At 57.3% G+C, this 15,837-nt stretch overlaps 9 protein-coding genes across 9 annotated transcripts; 4 read left to right on the forward strand and 5 right to left on the reverse strand.

The window, feature by feature from the left end:
- Positions 1-244: 244 nt before the first annotated feature.
- BDY17DRAFT_200567 (uncharacterized protein) lies at positions 245-1,007 on the forward strand. The gene is made up of 2 exons (XM_033730096.1): positions 245-701; positions 765-1,007. Exons 1-2 carry the CDS (start codon positions 437-439, stop codon positions 995-997), a joined length of 498 nt encoding a protein of 165 aa, XP_033587384.1. The 5' UTR covers positions 245-436; the 3' UTR covers positions 998-1,007.
- A 9-nt stretch (positions 1,008-1,016) lies between these two features.
- On the reverse strand, positions 1,017-2,933 carry BDY17DRAFT_255128 (peptidase M24, structural domain-containing protein; the record flags this gene model as incomplete). The annotated part of the gene is made up of 2 exons (XM_033731497.1): positions 1,017-2,806; positions 2,858-2,933. 2 exons carry the CDS (start codon positions 2,931-2,933, stop codon positions 1,017-1,019), a joined length of 1,866 nt encoding a protein of 621 aa, XP_033587385.1.
- A 138-nt stretch (positions 2,934-3,071) lies between these two features.
- BDY17DRAFT_302440 (fungal-specific transcription factor domain-containing protein) lies at positions 3,072-6,043 on the reverse strand. Its single transcript, XM_033734415.1, has one exon. The coding sequence runs from the start codon at positions 5,598-5,600 to the stop codon at positions 3,234-3,236; it is 2,367 nt and encodes a 788-aa protein (XP_033587386.1). The 5' UTR covers positions 5,601-6,043; the 3' UTR covers positions 3,072-3,233.
- On the forward strand, positions 6,039-7,285 carry BDY17DRAFT_302444 (FAR-17a/AIG1-like protein). The gene is made up of 5 exons (XM_033734416.1): positions 6,039-6,363; positions 6,415-6,476; positions 6,536-6,728; positions 6,787-7,049; positions 7,106-7,285. The coding sequence occupies exons 1-5, from the start codon at positions 6,283-6,285 to the stop codon at positions 7,248-7,250; spliced, it is 744 nt and encodes a 247-aa protein (XP_033587387.1). The 5' UTR covers positions 6,039-6,282; the 3' UTR covers positions 7,251-7,285.
- Positions 7,286-8,595, reverse strand: BDY17DRAFT_302449 (uncharacterized protein). The gene is made up of 3 exons (XM_033734417.1): positions 8,426-8,595; positions 7,551-8,367; positions 7,286-7,493 (listed from the first exon to the last, which is right to left on the reverse strand). The coding sequence occupies exons 1-3, from the start codon at positions 8,480-8,482 to the stop codon at positions 7,336-7,338; spliced, it is 1,032 nt and encodes a 343-aa protein (XP_033587388.1). The 5' UTR covers positions 8,483-8,595; the 3' UTR covers positions 7,286-7,335.
- A 186-nt stretch (positions 8,596-8,781) lies between these two features.
- BDY17DRAFT_255274 (26S proteasome non-ATPase-like protein regulatory subunit 9) lies at positions 8,782-9,609 on the forward strand (the record flags this gene model as incomplete). The annotated part of the gene is made up of 3 exons (XM_033731518.1): positions 8,782-8,934; positions 9,008-9,418; positions 9,478-9,609. 3 exons carry the CDS (start codon positions 8,782-8,784, stop codon positions 9,607-9,609), a joined length of 696 nt encoding a protein of 231 aa, XP_033587389.1.
- Positions 9,610-10,449: 840 nt separating this feature from the next.
- Positions 10,450-11,551, forward strand: BDY17DRAFT_255421 (alpha/beta hydrolase fold-domain-containing protein; the record flags this gene model as incomplete). Its single annotated transcript, XM_033731531.1, has 5 exons — positions 10,450-10,572; positions 10,637-10,807; positions 10,862-10,916; positions 10,976-11,138; positions 11,209-11,551. 5 exons carry the CDS (start codon positions 10,450-10,452, stop codon positions 11,549-11,551), a joined length of 855 nt encoding a protein of 284 aa, XP_033587390.1.
- Positions 11,552-11,643: 92 nt separating this feature from the next.
- Positions 11,644-13,286, reverse strand: BDY17DRAFT_318389 (uncharacterized protein; the record flags this gene model as incomplete). The annotated part of the gene is made up of 3 exons (XM_033736182.1): positions 11,644-12,284; positions 12,340-12,507; positions 12,566-13,286. The coding sequence occupies 3 exons, from the start codon at positions 13,284-13,286 to the stop codon at positions 11,644-11,646; spliced, it is 1,530 nt and encodes a 509-aa protein (XP_033587391.1).
- Positions 13,287-13,483: 197 nt separating this feature from the next.
- Positions 13,484-15,834, reverse strand: BDY17DRAFT_302457 (uncharacterized protein). The gene is made up of 2 exons (XM_033734418.1): positions 15,404-15,834; positions 13,484-15,344 (listed from the first exon to the last, which is right to left on the reverse strand). The coding sequence occupies exons 1-2, from the start codon at positions 15,492-15,494 to the stop codon at positions 13,792-13,794; spliced, it is 1,644 nt and encodes a 547-aa protein (XP_033587392.1). The 5' UTR covers positions 15,495-15,834; the 3' UTR covers positions 13,484-13,791.
- Positions 15,835-15,837: the final 3 nt, after the last annotated feature.

A 15,837-nucleotide genomic window follows, 5' to 3' on the forward strand; every position in this document is an offset into this window, starting at 1 on the left:
ACTTATAACTGTTCGATCCGCACGGCTGCAGCTTGCTGTGTTCTTTGCTAGGCGCTGCCCTCGGTCGTCGAAGCCTGACGGCCAACGGTCTGCCGCCAGATCAAATGTCGATCTCCTGCTTGACGAGGTTACGATCGTAACCAACATCGCCAAGGGAAGTGACGAATGACGCAGCTATCAATACGGACTGTGCGAATCGAATGAAGCATTGTTCAGTTCAATCCGATGGTCGTGAGGATGAAGGTGAAGTGCATGTGTGCATTCGACGAGGAAGCCGCGAATGATGGATCCCGCTACGCGCCCACGTGGTCCGACCAAATGACCTCACCTCCAGCTCCCATGCATCTACCCCGTTCCCGTCCCCTACATCGATAATACCAACACCAACACCAATCGAAACACCACAACCCCCACCAATACCGCCTGACCACCAGACATGGCCTCCCGCCTCCTCAACCCCAACCTCTTCCACCTCCGCACCCCCCTCCTCCTCGCAACCCTCGGCGTCTCCACCGGCCTCCTCCTCCATCAACACACCTCCCTCCGCCACGCCCTACGTCTCGACTCCTCCCCCTCCGCTCTCAGCCCCAAAGACTGGTCCTTCTCGCAATACCAAAATGACGCTCAAACGCCCGTGCTCACGTCCGGGGGACGGCTGAATGCGCGCGCCGTAAGGCAGATGAGTATGGGGAGTATATTCGGTTCGTCTTGCTTTCCTTCCCATTCACACAAGCCACGAATAGGTCAGCTGATAAGGTCGGCAGGTCTCGTAGCTGGCCTGGGCATCAGCGTCTTCAGCAAACCCCTCGCTCTCCTCATCGGTCTCCTGATCGTCGGTGTGCAAACGGCCGAGAGCTACGGCATTCACCTCGTTCCCTACGGGTATCTGCAGAAATACGTAAAGGGGATCAACATGCGCAGCGCGGTACAGGATAACGCGGCCTTCAAGCTCAGCTTCGGGCTGATGTTCGCCCTGAGCGCATTTGCGCAATTATAAAGATTGCAGTATAAATGTTCTAATACGGCGCACACTCCCGCTCCAACCACCGTCTCGTCCGCTCGTCCTGCTTGAAAAACACCCCCGTTTTCTCCAGCACCTCCGCATGATACGCATTCACCCACTCGCGCTCCCGCTCCGTCAGCAGCGCAACATCCACCAGCGCCCGACACATGGGCACGAGCGTGACGTGCTCAAACCCAAACGACGGCTTGTCCCCAAACCTGTGCTTCGTCTGCACCTCCTTCACCATAAACATGTTCTCAATCCGGATCCCGAAATTGCCGTCGTCGTAGTACCCGGGCTCGTTGGAGAGCACGTTGCCCGCCGCCAGCGGCACGTCGGCGTACTGCACCCGCGTGCCGATGCCGATCGGGCCTTCGTGTACGTTTAGGAACGAGCCCACGCCGTGCCCGGTGCCGTGCCGGTATTCCAGCCCGTACGCCCACAGAAACTGCCGGGCGAAAGCGTCAATGGCGAAGCCCGACGTGCCCTTGGGGAAGACCGCAAGCTCGAGGGCAATGTGGCCTTTGAGGACGAGGGTGTAGGCCTCGATTTCCATTGGCGTCGGCTGGCCGAAGTGCAGCGTGCGCGTCGTGTCGGTGGTGCCGTCGAGATACTGCGCGCCGGAGTCGCAGAGGTAGATTTTCGCGGGGTCGATGGTGGAGCAGCTGCCCGGCTCGGGCTTGTAGTGGATAATGGCCGCGTTGGCGCCAGTGCTCGAGATGGTGTCGAAGGAGAGGCCGACGAAGTGGTCTTTGGTTTTGCGGATCGACTCGAGTTTGTCTGCCGCTTGGACCTCATCGAGCTGCGTGCCCGAGTGGATTTGCTCTTCCAGCCAGGCGAAGTATTCGGATAGTGCGGCGCCGTCGCGGATGTGGCATTGCCGCATACCTTCTAGCTCCGTGTCGTTCTTCACCGCTTTGGCGTCGCCGATGAGCGATCGGATCTCCTCGACATTCTCCTCTCCGCCGAGTGCGTGCGAGAGCGCCCAGGAGCCTTTGGTGGAGATGAGGTATTTTCGTTTCGGCGGTGATGATGATGAAGAAGTATGCGCTGTGCCGTTCGTCACGGGCTCGTCCGACTTCACCAGCGCAGTGAGATCGGAGAAGATGGCGTCGTAGGGCTTGATGCTGACGCCGGAGAGATGCTCTTTTCCCTTTGCGCCCAGTTTCGACTCGTCCACATACAGCGTCACCGTCGTAGGCGTAATCAGGGCGTATGAGAAGAACACCGGGTTGTATGGGATATCGTTCCCCCGCAAGTTGAACAACCACGCCACCTCATCCAACATACTAACCACAAAGCCCGCGGCCTTCTTCTTCTCCAACTCCTTGCGCAACTCCTCAACCTTCTCCTCCCACTTCTTCCCCGCATACTCCAACCCCAGCACTCTCACCCCCTCATTCGGCCGTCCAGGCTTCTTAGCACCCCACACCTCATCCACCAAATTCGCCACAACAGGCACAAGTCCCTTGCCCCCCTTCTTCACAATCTTCTCCCCCAGCTTCTTTCCCTCAGGCGCGGTAATCGTCGTCGGATCCACGCCTACGCTCTTGCCCCCCTCCGCCTGCTCGACCGCCCACTCCTGCCACGTCGGCACGTCTTGCAGCCCTTGCTTCAGCAGCGTCCAGTTATCGTCGAGCTGGCTGGCGGCTTGGTTGAAGTAGCGCCCGTCCGTCGCGAGCGCGGCCTTCTCTTGCGTCACTACTGCCGTGCCCGCGGAGCCTGTGAAGCCTGTGAGGAAGGCGCGTCGGGCGTCGGTGGGCGCGATGTATTCCGAAGAGTGGGCGTCTTCCGAGGGGATGACTAGAAGACATCAATGGGGGTGTTTGTGGCTTATTGAGGCTTGGAACATACCGTAGACGTCTACCTCGTGTTTCTGCATGAGCTGGCGCAGATGCGCCAGTCGGGCGGAGGTGTCGACTTTGGCCATTTCGGCGGGGAAGCGGCGGGGTGGGGAGGTGGTGAAGGCTCTGCTGGTGGCGGCGAGTCGGGGCAAATGCAGAAGCCTCTTGAGCATGGACGAGGAGGGGAGGAGGTAGTGAGGACGAAAAAATGTGCAATGGAATGTGACCACGACAGCTGCTTGAGCTAAGGTGTAGGTATGTAGCTACAGTAACTGATGTGCCGTCGATAGCCATTGCCCCCCACACGCCGAGGAATTGCCGCTAATGAGGAAGGCGCCACGCAGCAAGGCTGGCAGTCCTTCGCTTCTAGATGCCTCCGATGACTTTCACCCCAAGAACTCGCCATCCACAATCGTCTCCCATCCTCTGCCCGTCTCCCACACCAACTCCATCAATCTCCTGGCCCTCCCCACATGATCCAATCCCCAGCCCTCCACCTCTGCCAATCTAGAGCTGAAGACCTCCCTCTCCTCCACCGTCAACGCCTCACATCCCGCGCTGAACATGGGGAACAGCAGATTGCTCTCCGCCGAGCTACCCCTGCGAACCTTGATCAACGAGTTGACCGATCGCTTCACATTCTCCTGCACTTCGGGATCACTCGCGGGCAGTCCCAACACCCTGCGAGCCAGCTGAATCAACGCCGCCCAGTGGAAGAGTTCGTTGGTCGCGTAAATCTCTTCCAAGTCATATTTCCCGCCCGCCGTCTCCTCCGCCTCACTGGAATCACGATTCGCATGCGAGCAGCCATGGTACTTGCCAGTCGCGCTCTCCAGTATCCTCGTCCGCAGCGCGTCGGCTTCCTCCCGCACCTGCTGCGACGGCGTCCAATCGGGCCGCACTTCCTTATTCATCGGATCGATGCGCTCTTTGTCGCACTGTGCCGCTAGTTCGGCCACTTGGGCGAGGAGCGAAATGCAGCGACCGGAGAAGCCAAAGAAGCAGTCGATCTGGTAGATTTCTTCCGTCGGGTCGCGATTCACAAGCCAACATCCCCCACCATCCTCCAGATAGGCCCCATAAAGCGGTTCCTCTTGCTGGCCGCCGCTCAAGCTACCGAGGACATCGAGATATGCGAACCAACGCGAGAGGAAGAAGATGGCCTTGTCGCGTGCGCCGTCGGCCTTTTGAGCGAGATGATCCAGCCCTCCTTTGGCGATAATCATCTCGCGGGCGGTGTGGAGGTGGCGTTGCCAGGGGATGGCAATGTCGAAGATGTCGGGGCTGATGATGTTCAGGGAGGCAAACATGATGGCTGTTGCGAGAGGCGCGAGGGATGACGGGTCTGTTGGTTCCGCGATTCCAGGCGACGAGGGCTCGGCCACGGCTTGTCGTAACGCAGGCACAACGTCGGCGATCCATCCTGCAATTCGGGTACGCGGCTCGGGATGCAGGAGTAAGCGCGCTCGATGAGAGGCGGAGTAAGCGAGTACGAGGTGAAGGAGGTGCGGATTACGCACAGCCATTATCGGAAGCACACCGCGCAGCGGGTTTTCCGGGCAATCATGCGGGACCAGGATTCGCGCAGTGTGATTGATAAAGTGGTGGAAGTAGAGGAGGTTCATCTGATTGTGGGTGAGTTCCGGAGGGAGCGGCTCGAGAGATCGGGGTAGTTTGATGGGTACGGGTTGTGCGTAGTATCCACCGGGCTCGAACGCGATTAGCTTAGGATCGGAGTCATTGCTGGAGCTATCATCCTCGATCGCCGCTACACTTGCGCGACGAAGGTCCGGCGACCTAGGTTGGATGACGTTCGTATCGTCGTTATTGGGCAGATCAAGATCCGGGAATCCGTGGTCGTAACCGTACGTCCGCCAACCTCCATGGCTATTGACGCGGGGATATTGAGGCCGATCTGCATCGTCCGACGGATCGGAGAGAAGAGATTTGACGGAGAGTCGTCGCAGGTCGGGCGGGTCTTGCACCGTGATGGGTGCTTGGTATTGCGGGAATGGAGAGCCGGAGCTGATGGTGGAGCCTGGAGTGGCGGGCGTATTCACGATACTAGAGATGCTGTGGGTGGTCAAGTGGGAAGCGGATGGCGATTGTTCCACTTGATTGGGGTATTGTGGCACCGCAAAGACGGGGGTATGATGGGAGTTGGGGGGACTGCTCATCTTCATCCGCTTCGCTGGGTTCTCAGGCGACCATCTCGACTCCTCTTTCATCGGAGCTGGGGCGGAGGTGGGTGGAGAATGTTGCCATGCGCCGTTCGGATGCGGTTGGAACGGGAACGACGTGTATTGAGAAGTTGCACGATCCTGTCCCGGAGGATACTGCGCGCCTCTGAGAAGCGGGTCGATAGTGGCGCCATCAGAGCTGGGGGTGGGCTCGGGGGTGGGTAGACTGGCGCGCTGGCTGCTTGATGGCCTCGCCGGGGCGGGGGCGGGAGCGATATGCTGGGCAGAGAAGATGTGTTCATGGGAGTGCTCTGTCGTCTTTGCGTTGATAGACGCGGGATTGCTGACGAAGGTGATGGTGTTCATGTCGTCCAGCGCATCCTCATCGCCCTTCCGCCCGCGGCCGCCCCAGTTGAGGCGGATGCTGTAATCGCACGTCTCGCCGCTCTTGAGACAATTTGTACATGCCGGCTTCTCCTCACCGCACTTGACTTTGCGCGCCTTGCAGGGCCAGCATCCCGTGCGGCTGCGCTTCTTTGGTTCCAACCCAGGCTCTTTCTTCGGCCGGGGCATATCGTCTGGTACCCCTTCTTTCTTCCAAGATGCGGTATTCTTGCCACTGGGGGTGGGCCAGCATGCGCCGCGTGGTCTTGCAGATGCTTTCTGGCAAGGTGTCGTCGTTCAAGACATGCCCATGCTGATCAGCTGATCGAGTCAGAGAGAATACGATCAGAGCGGTAGAGGCGGCTGACGGAACTCCGGCCTCTGCTTCGGCTGAGACGCACAACAGTCGTGTATTCTGTGCGGTATCGTTCTCGATCTCGTTGTTCTTCGAGTCACGTCGCGGGTACGAAAGGAGAGGGAAGTCGACGATCTAGACCGAAGCGGTGTCTTGGGCACGCCGGGGAAAGGATCCATGGAAGTCAGCCCGCCGCCAAGGGACGGGGACTGGGAAGGTGGGGCACTCGTGTTCGCCGCGGAAGGCGCGAGGGGCAGGGCACCTCTCCAATGCCTTCAGTTGGATGATTTTACAACAATACACCTGACTCCCGACCTCGCATTTATAGGCGTGTGAGAGGGAAAGTCACTCGATGACTCCGCTGTGTCTGACTCTATCCGCTTGACGAAAGGTTGTCTGACGTCGAGGGCTTCTCAATCTCGCGTGCCGCGCCCAAGCACTAACGGTTGGTGAAGACCGCCATCGCTCTCAGGCTCCTTAGCAACATCCCATCCCATTCGCAACCAGATCGTCAACATGGCTACCGCGGGCCTCGTTCGGCGACATCCTCTCCAGCGCCTTCCAGCGCCATCACGTGGCGCGTCAGCCATCCTTCATGTGCATCACCTCCCACACCACATACACTGCCGACCTTGCTAACACCTTCAGTCTCTCGGATTGGCATCCTTTGCATACTCCTTCTCATGGCTCGTCCGCAATCCGAACCCTGTGTAAGCTTCAGCATCACCCAGCCTTACGCCGAAAGCTGACAGAGAGTGCTGAAAAACAGCAACGACTCATACGGCTGGCACATGCAATACCTCACCATCATCGGCCTCTCCCTCGCAGCCGCTACCTTCACCGTCGCCTTGCTCGCCGACATCACCGACAGCCACACCCTGTTCAAGATTAAGAATGCCCTCGCCGTGGCCAGTGCGCCAATGGAGTGCCTCATCAGCCTGCTGTATTGGACATTACGAGCGGTGAGCATGCACAGCCACTACACACACGTATACACCCGATCCTGACTTCGCGGACCAGATCGACGAGAGTCTCGTCCTGCCAGACTGGGCCGAACCTCTACCTCTCCACACCGATTTCTCCTTCCATGCGATCCCCGCTTTGGCTCTTGTCATCGACATTCTCTTCTTCTCCCCGCCTTACACCATTGCAGTCCTCCCCGCCCTTGCTCTGAGCGGATGCATAGCGTTTGGGTACTGGGTTTGGATTGAGCGGTGCTACCAGTTTAATCAATTCTACCCCTACCCGCTGTTTGAGATTTTGAGTACTCCGCAGCGAGTAGGGTGCGTAATCCATCCTGCCACAGAAGTGAATTATTGAACTAATCGCTGTGATGCAGGCTTTTTGCATCTTCTGCTCTCTTGATGACGGGGGTGACTATGCTGTTGATTTCCCTGTACGGTCTTTTGAATGGCAGAGACACTATCATCTCGAACGGTGGCGCGACGCGCAAAATGAGGAGTGGGAACGTGAAGGGTGAATGAGTCTGCTGTTGCATAGCCAGATGGGGCAGACGTGTTACTTCGAATCTATCTAGTATCAACCTCTCACAACGGACCATAGACCACACTACAGCTTTGAGGCAACTTCTTTCAGCCGCGCCGCTGCAGTACTTCTCACTTCCTCTACAATCTCTGCCGCTGGTTGCACCTTCTTCACAAGGCCAACACCCGTGCCAGCCCACATCACCGCTCTCCCGCTTCGATCGGCGTTGAAACCTTTGTCGTCTGAGTAGACATTGAAGTTAGCAATCAAACACCATTGACCAATATTGGTGCACATACCATCCTTCAAAGCCTCCTTGTGCCTCTTCCGAATCTCCTCAATCCCAACTCCACTCTCGTGGTCCGCCCAACTCTGCATAAGGATACTCCGCCCATCATACGCCCCGGGCCAGATATTCGGGCCCCTCAAATTATCAAACAACTTACTCCGCCGCGTGCTCTGCCCGCCATCACTCGCAGCCACGAGCGCCTCCTGGTAAACAGGATGCACATTCGTCTCGCGCGCCGACAGAAACCGCGTCCCCATCACCACCCCCTGCGCCCCGAGCGCAAATGCCGCCGCCGCGCTTCGCCCATCTACAATCCCCCCTGCCGCCACGAGCGAAATCCCATTGTGTCCGTTTGCCGCCAACGCATCCGAAATCTCAGGCAGCAGTGAAATGAAACCCGCCCCTTTCTCGTACCCATGTCCGCCCGCATCGCTGCCTTGCACACACATGACGTCCGGTTTGGCAGTCGCGGCGACTTCCATCGCGGCGTGCACGGAGCCGACTTGAATCCAGATTTGCGACTTGGGGAGCGCGGCGCGGATGCGGGCGGCCCAGTCGGCGTAGTGGGCGAGTTCCTTTGCCGCGAACATCCAGACTATTGCCGGGCGGTACTTTTCTAGTAGGGGGAGGGCCTCATCGAGTCTGACGAGGAAGAGGAGAAGGCCGACGCCAACGGGGAGGAGGCCGGCGTCTGTTCTGCTGAGGGCTTTGTCGACTTCTGCGAGTGTGTCGGCGAGGGCTGGCATGTTGCTGTCGTCGCCTATGAGGCCTACGCCGCCGGCTTGGGAGACGGCGGTGGAGAGTTTGGCGGTGGCAAAGCCGCCCATCTGTTTGATGGATGTGAGAGAGATCTTGATGAGGTGGTGGGAAATAGTAACGACTAACTGGAGCGTTGATGATGAGGGGACTTTTGGTCCATGGGAGCGATTTTGAGAGAGACATGGTTGTTGTTAGAGGAGCGAATCTAAGAGGACGAGATCAAGTTCCAAGCATAAGTCAAATAGATGCAATGTCTACATGCAGAAGTGGCTGAGGATGCTGGTGGTCAATAGAGGTGACGATGTATCGAGGAAGGCTGCTCCGGTGCCGCCAGCCTCGACGATGTCGCAGCGCACAGACCACGTCAGAGCTGCAGGCACCATCTTGACGTAGGCCTCTCATACCTTTCACCCTCTCTCCATCACCTCACTCGCTGCACTTGATACACCGCAACTCCATCACTCCATTCGATGGGTCTCAGGATGGACGACCTCCACGCGCCCACCGTGGCGTCTGGACCAACCTCTCAAGCAGCATCAAAGAGCGAAGAGAAAGGCAAATCATTGCAAGAGTTGATGGCGCGGAAAGAGAACCTCGAAGCCGAGCTGTCTGCTCTCGGATCAGTGTTGGATTCGGTCAGTCCACACCATGCTCACCCACACGGATTCTCCTTCTCACAAGAAGCACAACTAAACAATTCACCAACAGCACGGCGTCAACATGAACACCTCCCTCCTCACCTTCGACGGCTTTCCCCGCAACGACATCGACGTCGCACAGATCCGAACCACGCGTGCGAGAATCATCCACCTCAAAACCGACTACAAGCTGGTGATGGCCGAGCTGGAGAAGGCGGTACACGATCGATTTGCACAAGGAGCAGACAGCTCATCACAAGCCACGCCTTCTGCAAACACCGCTGCTCGCTCTGCCGTCCCGACTACGGCGGACTCTCCGCTTGAGCCACCGTTTGCGAAGATTAATACCATTGTTTCAAATAGTCCGGCGGAGCTGGCTGGGCTTTTGGTAGGGGACAAAGTGACGAGATTTGGAACCGTGAATTTCACGAATCACGAGAGATTAGGCAAGGTGGCGCAGGTGGTGCAACAGAGTGAGAATGTAAGTTGGATCACCCTCGGCGTGCAGAGGTGTGGATGCTGACTTTGGGTCGTTGGTAGCGCGTGATTCGGATCAGAGTCCTGAGGGAGACGGCAGGAAATGCACGGTCACAAACCCTCGAGCTGAGTTTGGTGCCGAGAAGAGACTGGGGTGGGAGGGGATTGCTGGGGTGTCATCTGCTGCCGGTATGAGGTGTGCTTGTGTTGCCAACCCTCCAATCGAATCTATGCGTCTGGAGATCCGCCGATGAATGCGAGTCGAGCGCAGCACCGAAGACTACCTTACGCGCGGATATGCAATGTCATACACCCAAAGGAGATGCCCGGGATGGTCCACCCACTGTGAGCATCCTTTGATCTGACCATCAGCCACGAACTGCAAGTGCATCGTCTGTTGGCTGCTGTCGAAGGACAAGGATAGCAACGAGCGTAGTCTTCACCCAGTCTTCCATTACAGGCCAGCAGGAAGAGCAGACAGTCATGAACGCTTATGAGCCGTCCTTGCCATTCGTCCAGGCTTCTCTACTTATGCTCTCGTCCAACGTGTATACGGATCTTCGATGGTTGCGCATAAGCTGTTCATAAACAGCCCCGCGTTTCCACCATCCTTCACAGACTCCACGCCCCCACCTACTACTGCTTGCGGGTTTCGGCCGTGACCTCGGCACGGCATTTGAACTCAGTCCCGTCTCCTTCAATCTCACTGCCTATAAATAAAGATCATCTGCTGTAAGTCGATTGACAATCACAGCCTGATACCACTCCTCGTCGTTGCCCTCCAGGTATACACGCATCAAATCCCCCAACAATGGCAGACATCAAAGACTGGCCCTCGCTCGCCAAACCCGACCCGGAATGGGACCAATTCGTGAAAGACAACATGGGCGGGAATCAACCAGATGTGAGTCGGCTCCTGCTCACCACCCCTCCCCCGCCCAGCACTGACAAACATTGCCTCAGCTCGGTCTCTTTCCCGACATTGCCAGCTTGCGGACTTGGATCACCGCCGCGAAGCAAGCCATGACGGCCACCATGGGCGACGCGCCTGCTGGCGTCAAGGAGCACGACGAGCAAGTCAAGGTGCGCGACGGGACGACGATTACGTGCCGCATTTATTCCCCTGAGAAGCCGCCTCAGGGTGGGAGTCCTCTTGTTGTAAGTTTTGCTTCTGCCTGACGACCCCACTGGACTCTTTGTTGACGAGTGCTCTGCGGAATAGGTCATCTACCACGGTGGAGGCTGGTGTATTGGCGGGCTGGAGAACGAGGAGCTGCTCTGTCGACGTGTGACGTCCGAGCTGGGCGCTACGGCTGTCAATGTTGACTATCGCCTTGGGCCGGAGCATAAGTTCCCCGCGGCACATGATGATTGTTACGATGCTACTAAATGGGTGGGTCTTTATTTTTCATCACTGAGGTCCATGGGCTGACCGTACACTTTCCAGGCGCTGGACAACGCCTCGAGATTGGGCGCCGATCCCACCAAGGGATTCGTTATCGGTGAGTGAGCACTGTATACCTCGTCTTACCGTCAAAGCAGGCAACTGACTTCCCACCAGGCGGCACTTCTGCCGGAGGCAACATCACCGCCACCATCGCCCACCAGTTCCGCGACGACAAAATCACGCCCGGCCTCACCGGCTGTCTCCTTATGATCCCCGCCTGGTGCGCTGGCGCCCATTTGCCCGAGAAGTACAAATCTGAAGTCACATCCCCGGAGCAGTAAGATGCCCCGACCCTCCCTGCCATATGTCCAAGCGAATCGTGAAACTGATTTGATGCTTCGCCTCAGAAACAAAAACGCTCCCATCCTCTCCCAAGCCGCCATGGACCTCTTCACCAGCAACTACATCTCCAAGGAAGAGGAAGGCAACCCGATTTTCAGCCCGCTGCTCTGGAAAACCGGGCACGCCAATCTTCCAGCCTCCTACTTCCAGATCTGCGGCCAGGATCCTCTGCGTGACGAGGCGTTGATCGCCGAGCGCATCCTGCGAGAGGAGGGCGTGAAGACCAAGGTCGAAGTTTACCCTGGCCAGCCGCATGGATTCCACTCGGTTGCGCCGACCATCAAGGGGAGTAAGAAATTTGTGGACGATTCGGTCAAGGGGGTGAAGTGGTTGCTGGAGCAGAAGTAGCTCACACAATCTGGGGTACAGGCAATCGCTAAAAGCAGAGTCGTAGAATATAGATGAGTTGCTCCGCTATCATCCTTTCGTTCACCGAATCGCTATTCATAAAACCCGAGCATCTTATTTGCTCGGTTGACCAATTCCTTCTGCGCAGATGTCAACGAACTCTCTTCCGCATCCCATTCCTGCAGCCCAAACGCCCGCATGCCCTCTTCCGGAATCAACGCCCTCACATCCTCCACGCCCGGTCGCCCAACATGCTCGCTCTCCCCTTTGCCTGACCCGAAGTCCGGACACGGCGTCCCTTGCAAGAAGCACTCCCTCTGCCTCGCCAGAAACGCCGCGTTGTCTAGCGTCAGCGGACAGGCGGGGATATACATGACCGAGCTGTCCGACTTTCCCGCGTGCACACTGTCGACGGCGTGAATCGTATCGCAATGCCAGCTCACGTAGTCGCCCGGATTGACACGCGGCATGTGCACCATGCTCTGCGCGAGGTCGAGATGCGGATGCAGCTCGGGGCGCAGTTCTTGCCCTCGGCCGGGTGTGGCGCCGTGGAGCCAGGAGTTTGTCGGAGAGAGGTCGAGGTGCCAGTTGGTTGGGTGGAGGAAGGTGTCGGGAGAGCAGGCTGTTGGCTGCTGTATGGGAGAGAAGAAGGGGCGGAGGAGGAAGTAGGCTGTTGCCTTGTTGAACAAGGGGTTGACAAGCAGTGTGCCTTCGTAGGGGCCTGTGTTGCTCACTGTGGATGTTGTTAGTGGTTGTGAGAGGTGTTGGGGGTTGGAAGCGCGTCTTACTTGATAGCCAGCCTTGGAACATGCGGAACATGCTGCATGCGCCCACGCCGTTGTACAAGTCGGAGTTGACGGACAGGCGAGTGTTGCTCTCCCAGGGATCGAAGGACTCCCAATCGCCGCGCCAGATCGCGTCGTACACTTTGCCTTTTCCGTAGCCTTCTTGTTCCCCTGTAGCCCGGTAGTGAGTAAGGATGTCTCGCTCAATAGAAGTCAGGTTATTACTTACATCTTTCGCAACTCCCACCATCCACGTGCGGGCCCAAAGCGAACTTTGCATCGCCTGGCAACCGCATCCGCAATCGATCAGCATAAGAAGTCGGATGGTCTGTCGAGACCAGCGCATTCGGATCCGTCGAATGCCAGAAGTTCATCAAGAATCTCTGTGCCGCAATCATGTTCGGATGTCCACGCGCACGCATCTGCGATGGAGACCAGTAAAGCTCGTACACCTGAGGGTTGTCGGCGGGAAAAGCTTTGGTCGATGGGTTGGCTTGAATGTAAGCTCGCAGCTCGCGCTTCAAGTCCAAAGCTTCTTCCTGAGGCATCACGTTGCGGATAACAGCAACACCTCGTTTGCGATGTGCCGAGACGAAGGCTTCGCTGGGACTGTGAATGTCTTTGAAGTCGATTTCCGGGACGATGGTCGAGCCAAGCTCTCTGATTTCGGCGATGTCGTCGCGCAGGTTGTGAAGTAGACGCGTCCAGGAGTCATGGATGGCCGCTTCGTTACCCGCGATCAGTCGTCGTTTCACATCTGCGAAGCGTGGTTCGAGCGGCTCAAAGGAGATGCCGGATAGCGAGGCAAAGGCGGCGGAGATATCGCCTTCTTGTTTTTGGGCGGCTGCGGCTGTGGTACTGGCAGCGCGTGCGCTAGGGAGCAAGAGACGAATGGGTACATCGAGACGCTGTCTTTTCAGGCAAGCCCTGTACGGGATTTTGAGAGCCATTGTGATCGTGTGGGATGGAAGGCTGGTCGCGTGATCACGCCTCTCGTGTGAATGTGAGCGCGAACAAGCCTGTCGCGTAAAGTTCTGTTGACGGGGAAGAAGAATATAACGAGCGGAACGTGCTTCAACGTCAAACGATGTGTAAGTCAACGCGAGAACGAATACTTGGTGAGAGATGCCAACTCATATACTGTCAGGTGGTCGAGCCGCGCCGGAAGCGGAGATGCCATATTGGGAATCGACCGCCTTCCAAATCGGGCAGCTCCGCCCGGCGACTCCGAAGATGTGGAAAAGATATATGGACAGGGTGTCTGCGTGTGGCAAATCGTAGTGATAGGCACCAGGATCTGACTAGACCAAGGCGATTTCTGCCCTTAAGGTGTCTAAGGAGTTTAGCAAGACGCTTAGGCAGAGACAAGGGGACCTTATAGGCCGAGTTGTACATCTACTATAGCAATTCATTCGCTGAATGGGCCGAAGCAGCCACGTCACGATCTGGTCCGTGTCACGGCACGTAGTTCGGAATCTTGAAGCCTTCTGCAATGCGAGGAAAAGTAGCCACGACCGGACAAAGAGAGGTCGCGGTCAGCTGGAGGCGCTCAATGCGGAGCGAGTTGGCGTCCAGGCACCCGTCACACCACTCCGTCGCATCTACCTGGCCGATGCTTTCGAAATAGTTTCGCGCACCTGCCACCATGAGGCGCAGGAATATAGCAGCCGTCAGGGAGCGTTGGCTGTAGAAGTAGACGTGCTGGCAGAGGCCAAAGGCATTCGCCGAAGCTCTTTCCTCCACGTCGTCCTTGTGCACCCCTGTCCATTCGGGCGACAGGCCATGTTCAATGCCACAGCAGATGATCTGAAGCAGAGTACAGTCGGTCATCAAACTCAGCAGGTACATGTTTGCGCTTGCGTACCCGCACATGGGGCTGACGAATTGGAAATGCTCCCGCACGAACGCACTCGTGCGCAGAAACGCGTGCTCCTCGATCGCGGGGTCGAAAGCGTCGGTATGGTCATTGGTGATGTGCGGTTCGTGCACTCGGAACGCATCGTCCATGGCTGGCCCAACAGACGTTTCCAGCGTGTGATCAGCACGGCGGACAACATGTGACATTGCTTGGAGCTGCTCTGCATCACCAGTGTATCCCTTGACAAAGTTGTCAGCTACCTCGAGGAGCTTGGGTATTGGGCCAAGCATGTCTCTATGTAGATTCCGGTCTGTGGTCGTCTCGAATTCGTGATGCCATCGCAGGGATTTGGTGGGCAACGACTGAGCTCTAATGTATCCAGAGGCCTTGTAGACATTCAAGTCATCATGCAAAAGAACGCGCGGGACGCGCTGCCACTCGGGGGTCTGAAAGATGAATTCTTTCCGACGCGCGAGCCCGACGGGTAGACAATACATCTGGATGTGTCGTAGAAGGACCGCGTCGAGCTTGTCATCTCCGATGAGGAATGACGGGCCATTTGCCGCCAGAAACCGGAGTGCTCCCTCGAGATGGGCAGTTGCTTGGCTATGGCGATCGTCTAGCTCTGCCTCGGATCCCAGTGCGGCTGTGAGGCTGATGCATATGATCGTGAGGACGATGTCTCGTGAACTTCTAGTTGGAGGCTTCGACTGATGCAGAGCAATAGCTCTATGCAGCATACCGTACGTTCGTCCGCGAGCGGCGGCCGCTGCGTACGCCATCGCAGTGCACGGAGACTTGCTTGCAGTGTCGGTCAGACATAGCGTATCTATGGCATGGCACAAGAGCGGAGTTTCAATATCCATTTCGGCCCAGAGATGCGGCAGTGACAGGCTCGGTACGTGTCCCGCTGGCGGCGCAGCAGGAGCAACGTCGGAAAACCGATCTCCCAGGAACCGGGCGAATAGTTGTACGCGGTTCATCGCTCTTGGACCGACACTGCTTGGGAGGTTGATGGGCAGGCCGGGCGACTCAGTGTCCGGTTGTCGCATGGTCAGAACCCACGTGGTATAGCCCTCGCACAAGAGTCCCGAGCGCGTACATTTTGCACAGTGCGGCCGTTCTCCGCCACACTTGATTTTGCGAGTACTGCGATGGCCTGTTCAACAGAGCTCTGTTTCTTTCTTCCATCTACTGGGTAGAATTACCGGCAGGTCTTGCAACAGTTGTGGCTCGGCTTGAGCAACACCACCCGCTTCCTTCTGGGGCTTTTTCCCGCGCCAGGCTCGGCGCCACCCATCTTTCTGACAGCCTGTTCGCAGTGAACAATGAAGCGTCTCCGCTTACCGCAAACGAATGGAACAATCGCGGAGGGGATAGCAAATACTGTGCACCGTTCAGCGCGAGAATTGACGGGGAGAACATGTCGCAGAAGAGAGGGCTAGATGCAGTTATGGGGCGCCCAGGCCAGGCTCATGAAGCGGACGTAATAATGTGTCAGCTTTATCTTACGTGACCCGTTGGTTTGATGAATGCTCAATTGTCACCCACGGTAATTCGTAGCGATAGTCCCGAACTCGGGGATTACAAGGCAGTCTTGGCGCGCTCAAGGTGGCGGCGATGGGCTCGTTCAGAGTGAATGG

The sequence above is a fragment of the Neohortaea acidophila genome (assembly GCF_010093505.1).
Source record: "Neohortaea acidophila strain CBS 113389 unplaced genomic scaffold BDY17scaffold_9, whole genome shotgun sequence".
NCBI lineage: Eukaryota > Fungi > Ascomycota > Dothideomycetes > Mycosphaerellales > Teratosphaeriaceae > Neohortaea > Neohortaea acidophila.

What these genes read in the sequence shown, in the direction of transcription:
- BDY17DRAFT_302457 (XM_033734418.1), bottom strand. Translation starts at nt 15,494, where the DNA reads ATGGGTGGCGCCGAGCCTGGCGCGGGAAAAAGCCCCAGAAGGAAGCGG. An exon ending in CAACTGTTGCAAGACCTGCC is followed by an intron (nt 15,345 to 15,403) that starts GGTAATTCTACC and finishes CAGGCCATCGCA; the next exon opens with GTACTCGCAAAATCAAGTGT.
- BDY17DRAFT_200567 (XM_033730096.1), top strand. Translation starts at nt 437, where the DNA reads ATGGCCTCCCGCCTCCTCAACCCCAACCTCTTCCACCTCCGCACCCCC. An exon ending in GAGTATGGGGAGTATATTCG is followed by an intron (nt 702 to 764) that starts GTTCGTCTTGCT and finishes TAAGGTCGGCAG; the next exon opens with GTCTCGTAGCTGGCCTGGGC.
- BDY17DRAFT_302449 (XM_033734417.1), bottom strand. Translation starts at nt 8,482, where the DNA reads ATGTCTCTCTCAAAATCGCTCCCATGGACCAAAAGTCCCCTCATCATC. An exon ending in CCCTCATCATCAACGCTCCA is followed by an intron (nt 8,368 to 8,425) that starts GTTAGTCGTTAC and finishes TCCATCAAACAG; the next exon opens with ATGGGCGGCTTTGCCACCGC. An exon ending in CAAGGAGGCTTTGAAGGATG is followed by an intron (nt 7,494 to 7,550) that starts GTATGTGCACCA and finishes ATGTCTACTCAG; the next exon opens with ACGACAAAGGTTTCAACGCC.
- BDY17DRAFT_302440 (XM_033734415.1), bottom strand. Translation starts at nt 5,600, where the DNA reads ATGCCCCGGCCGAAGAAAGAGCCTGGGTTGGAACCAAAGAAGCGCAGC.
- BDY17DRAFT_302444 (XM_033734416.1), top strand. Translation starts at nt 6,283, where the DNA reads ATGGCTACCGCGGGCCTCGTTCGGCGACATCCTCTCCAGCGCCTTCCA. An exon ending in GTCCGCAATCCGAACCCTGT is followed by an intron (nt 6,477 to 6,535) that starts GTAAGCTTCAGC and finishes GCTGAAAAACAG; the next exon opens with CAACGACTCATACGGCTGGC. An exon ending in AGTACTCCGCAGCGAGTAGG is followed by an intron (nt 7,050 to 7,105) that starts GTGCGTAATCCA and finishes GCTGTGATGCAG; the next exon opens with GCTTTTTGCATCTTCTGCTC.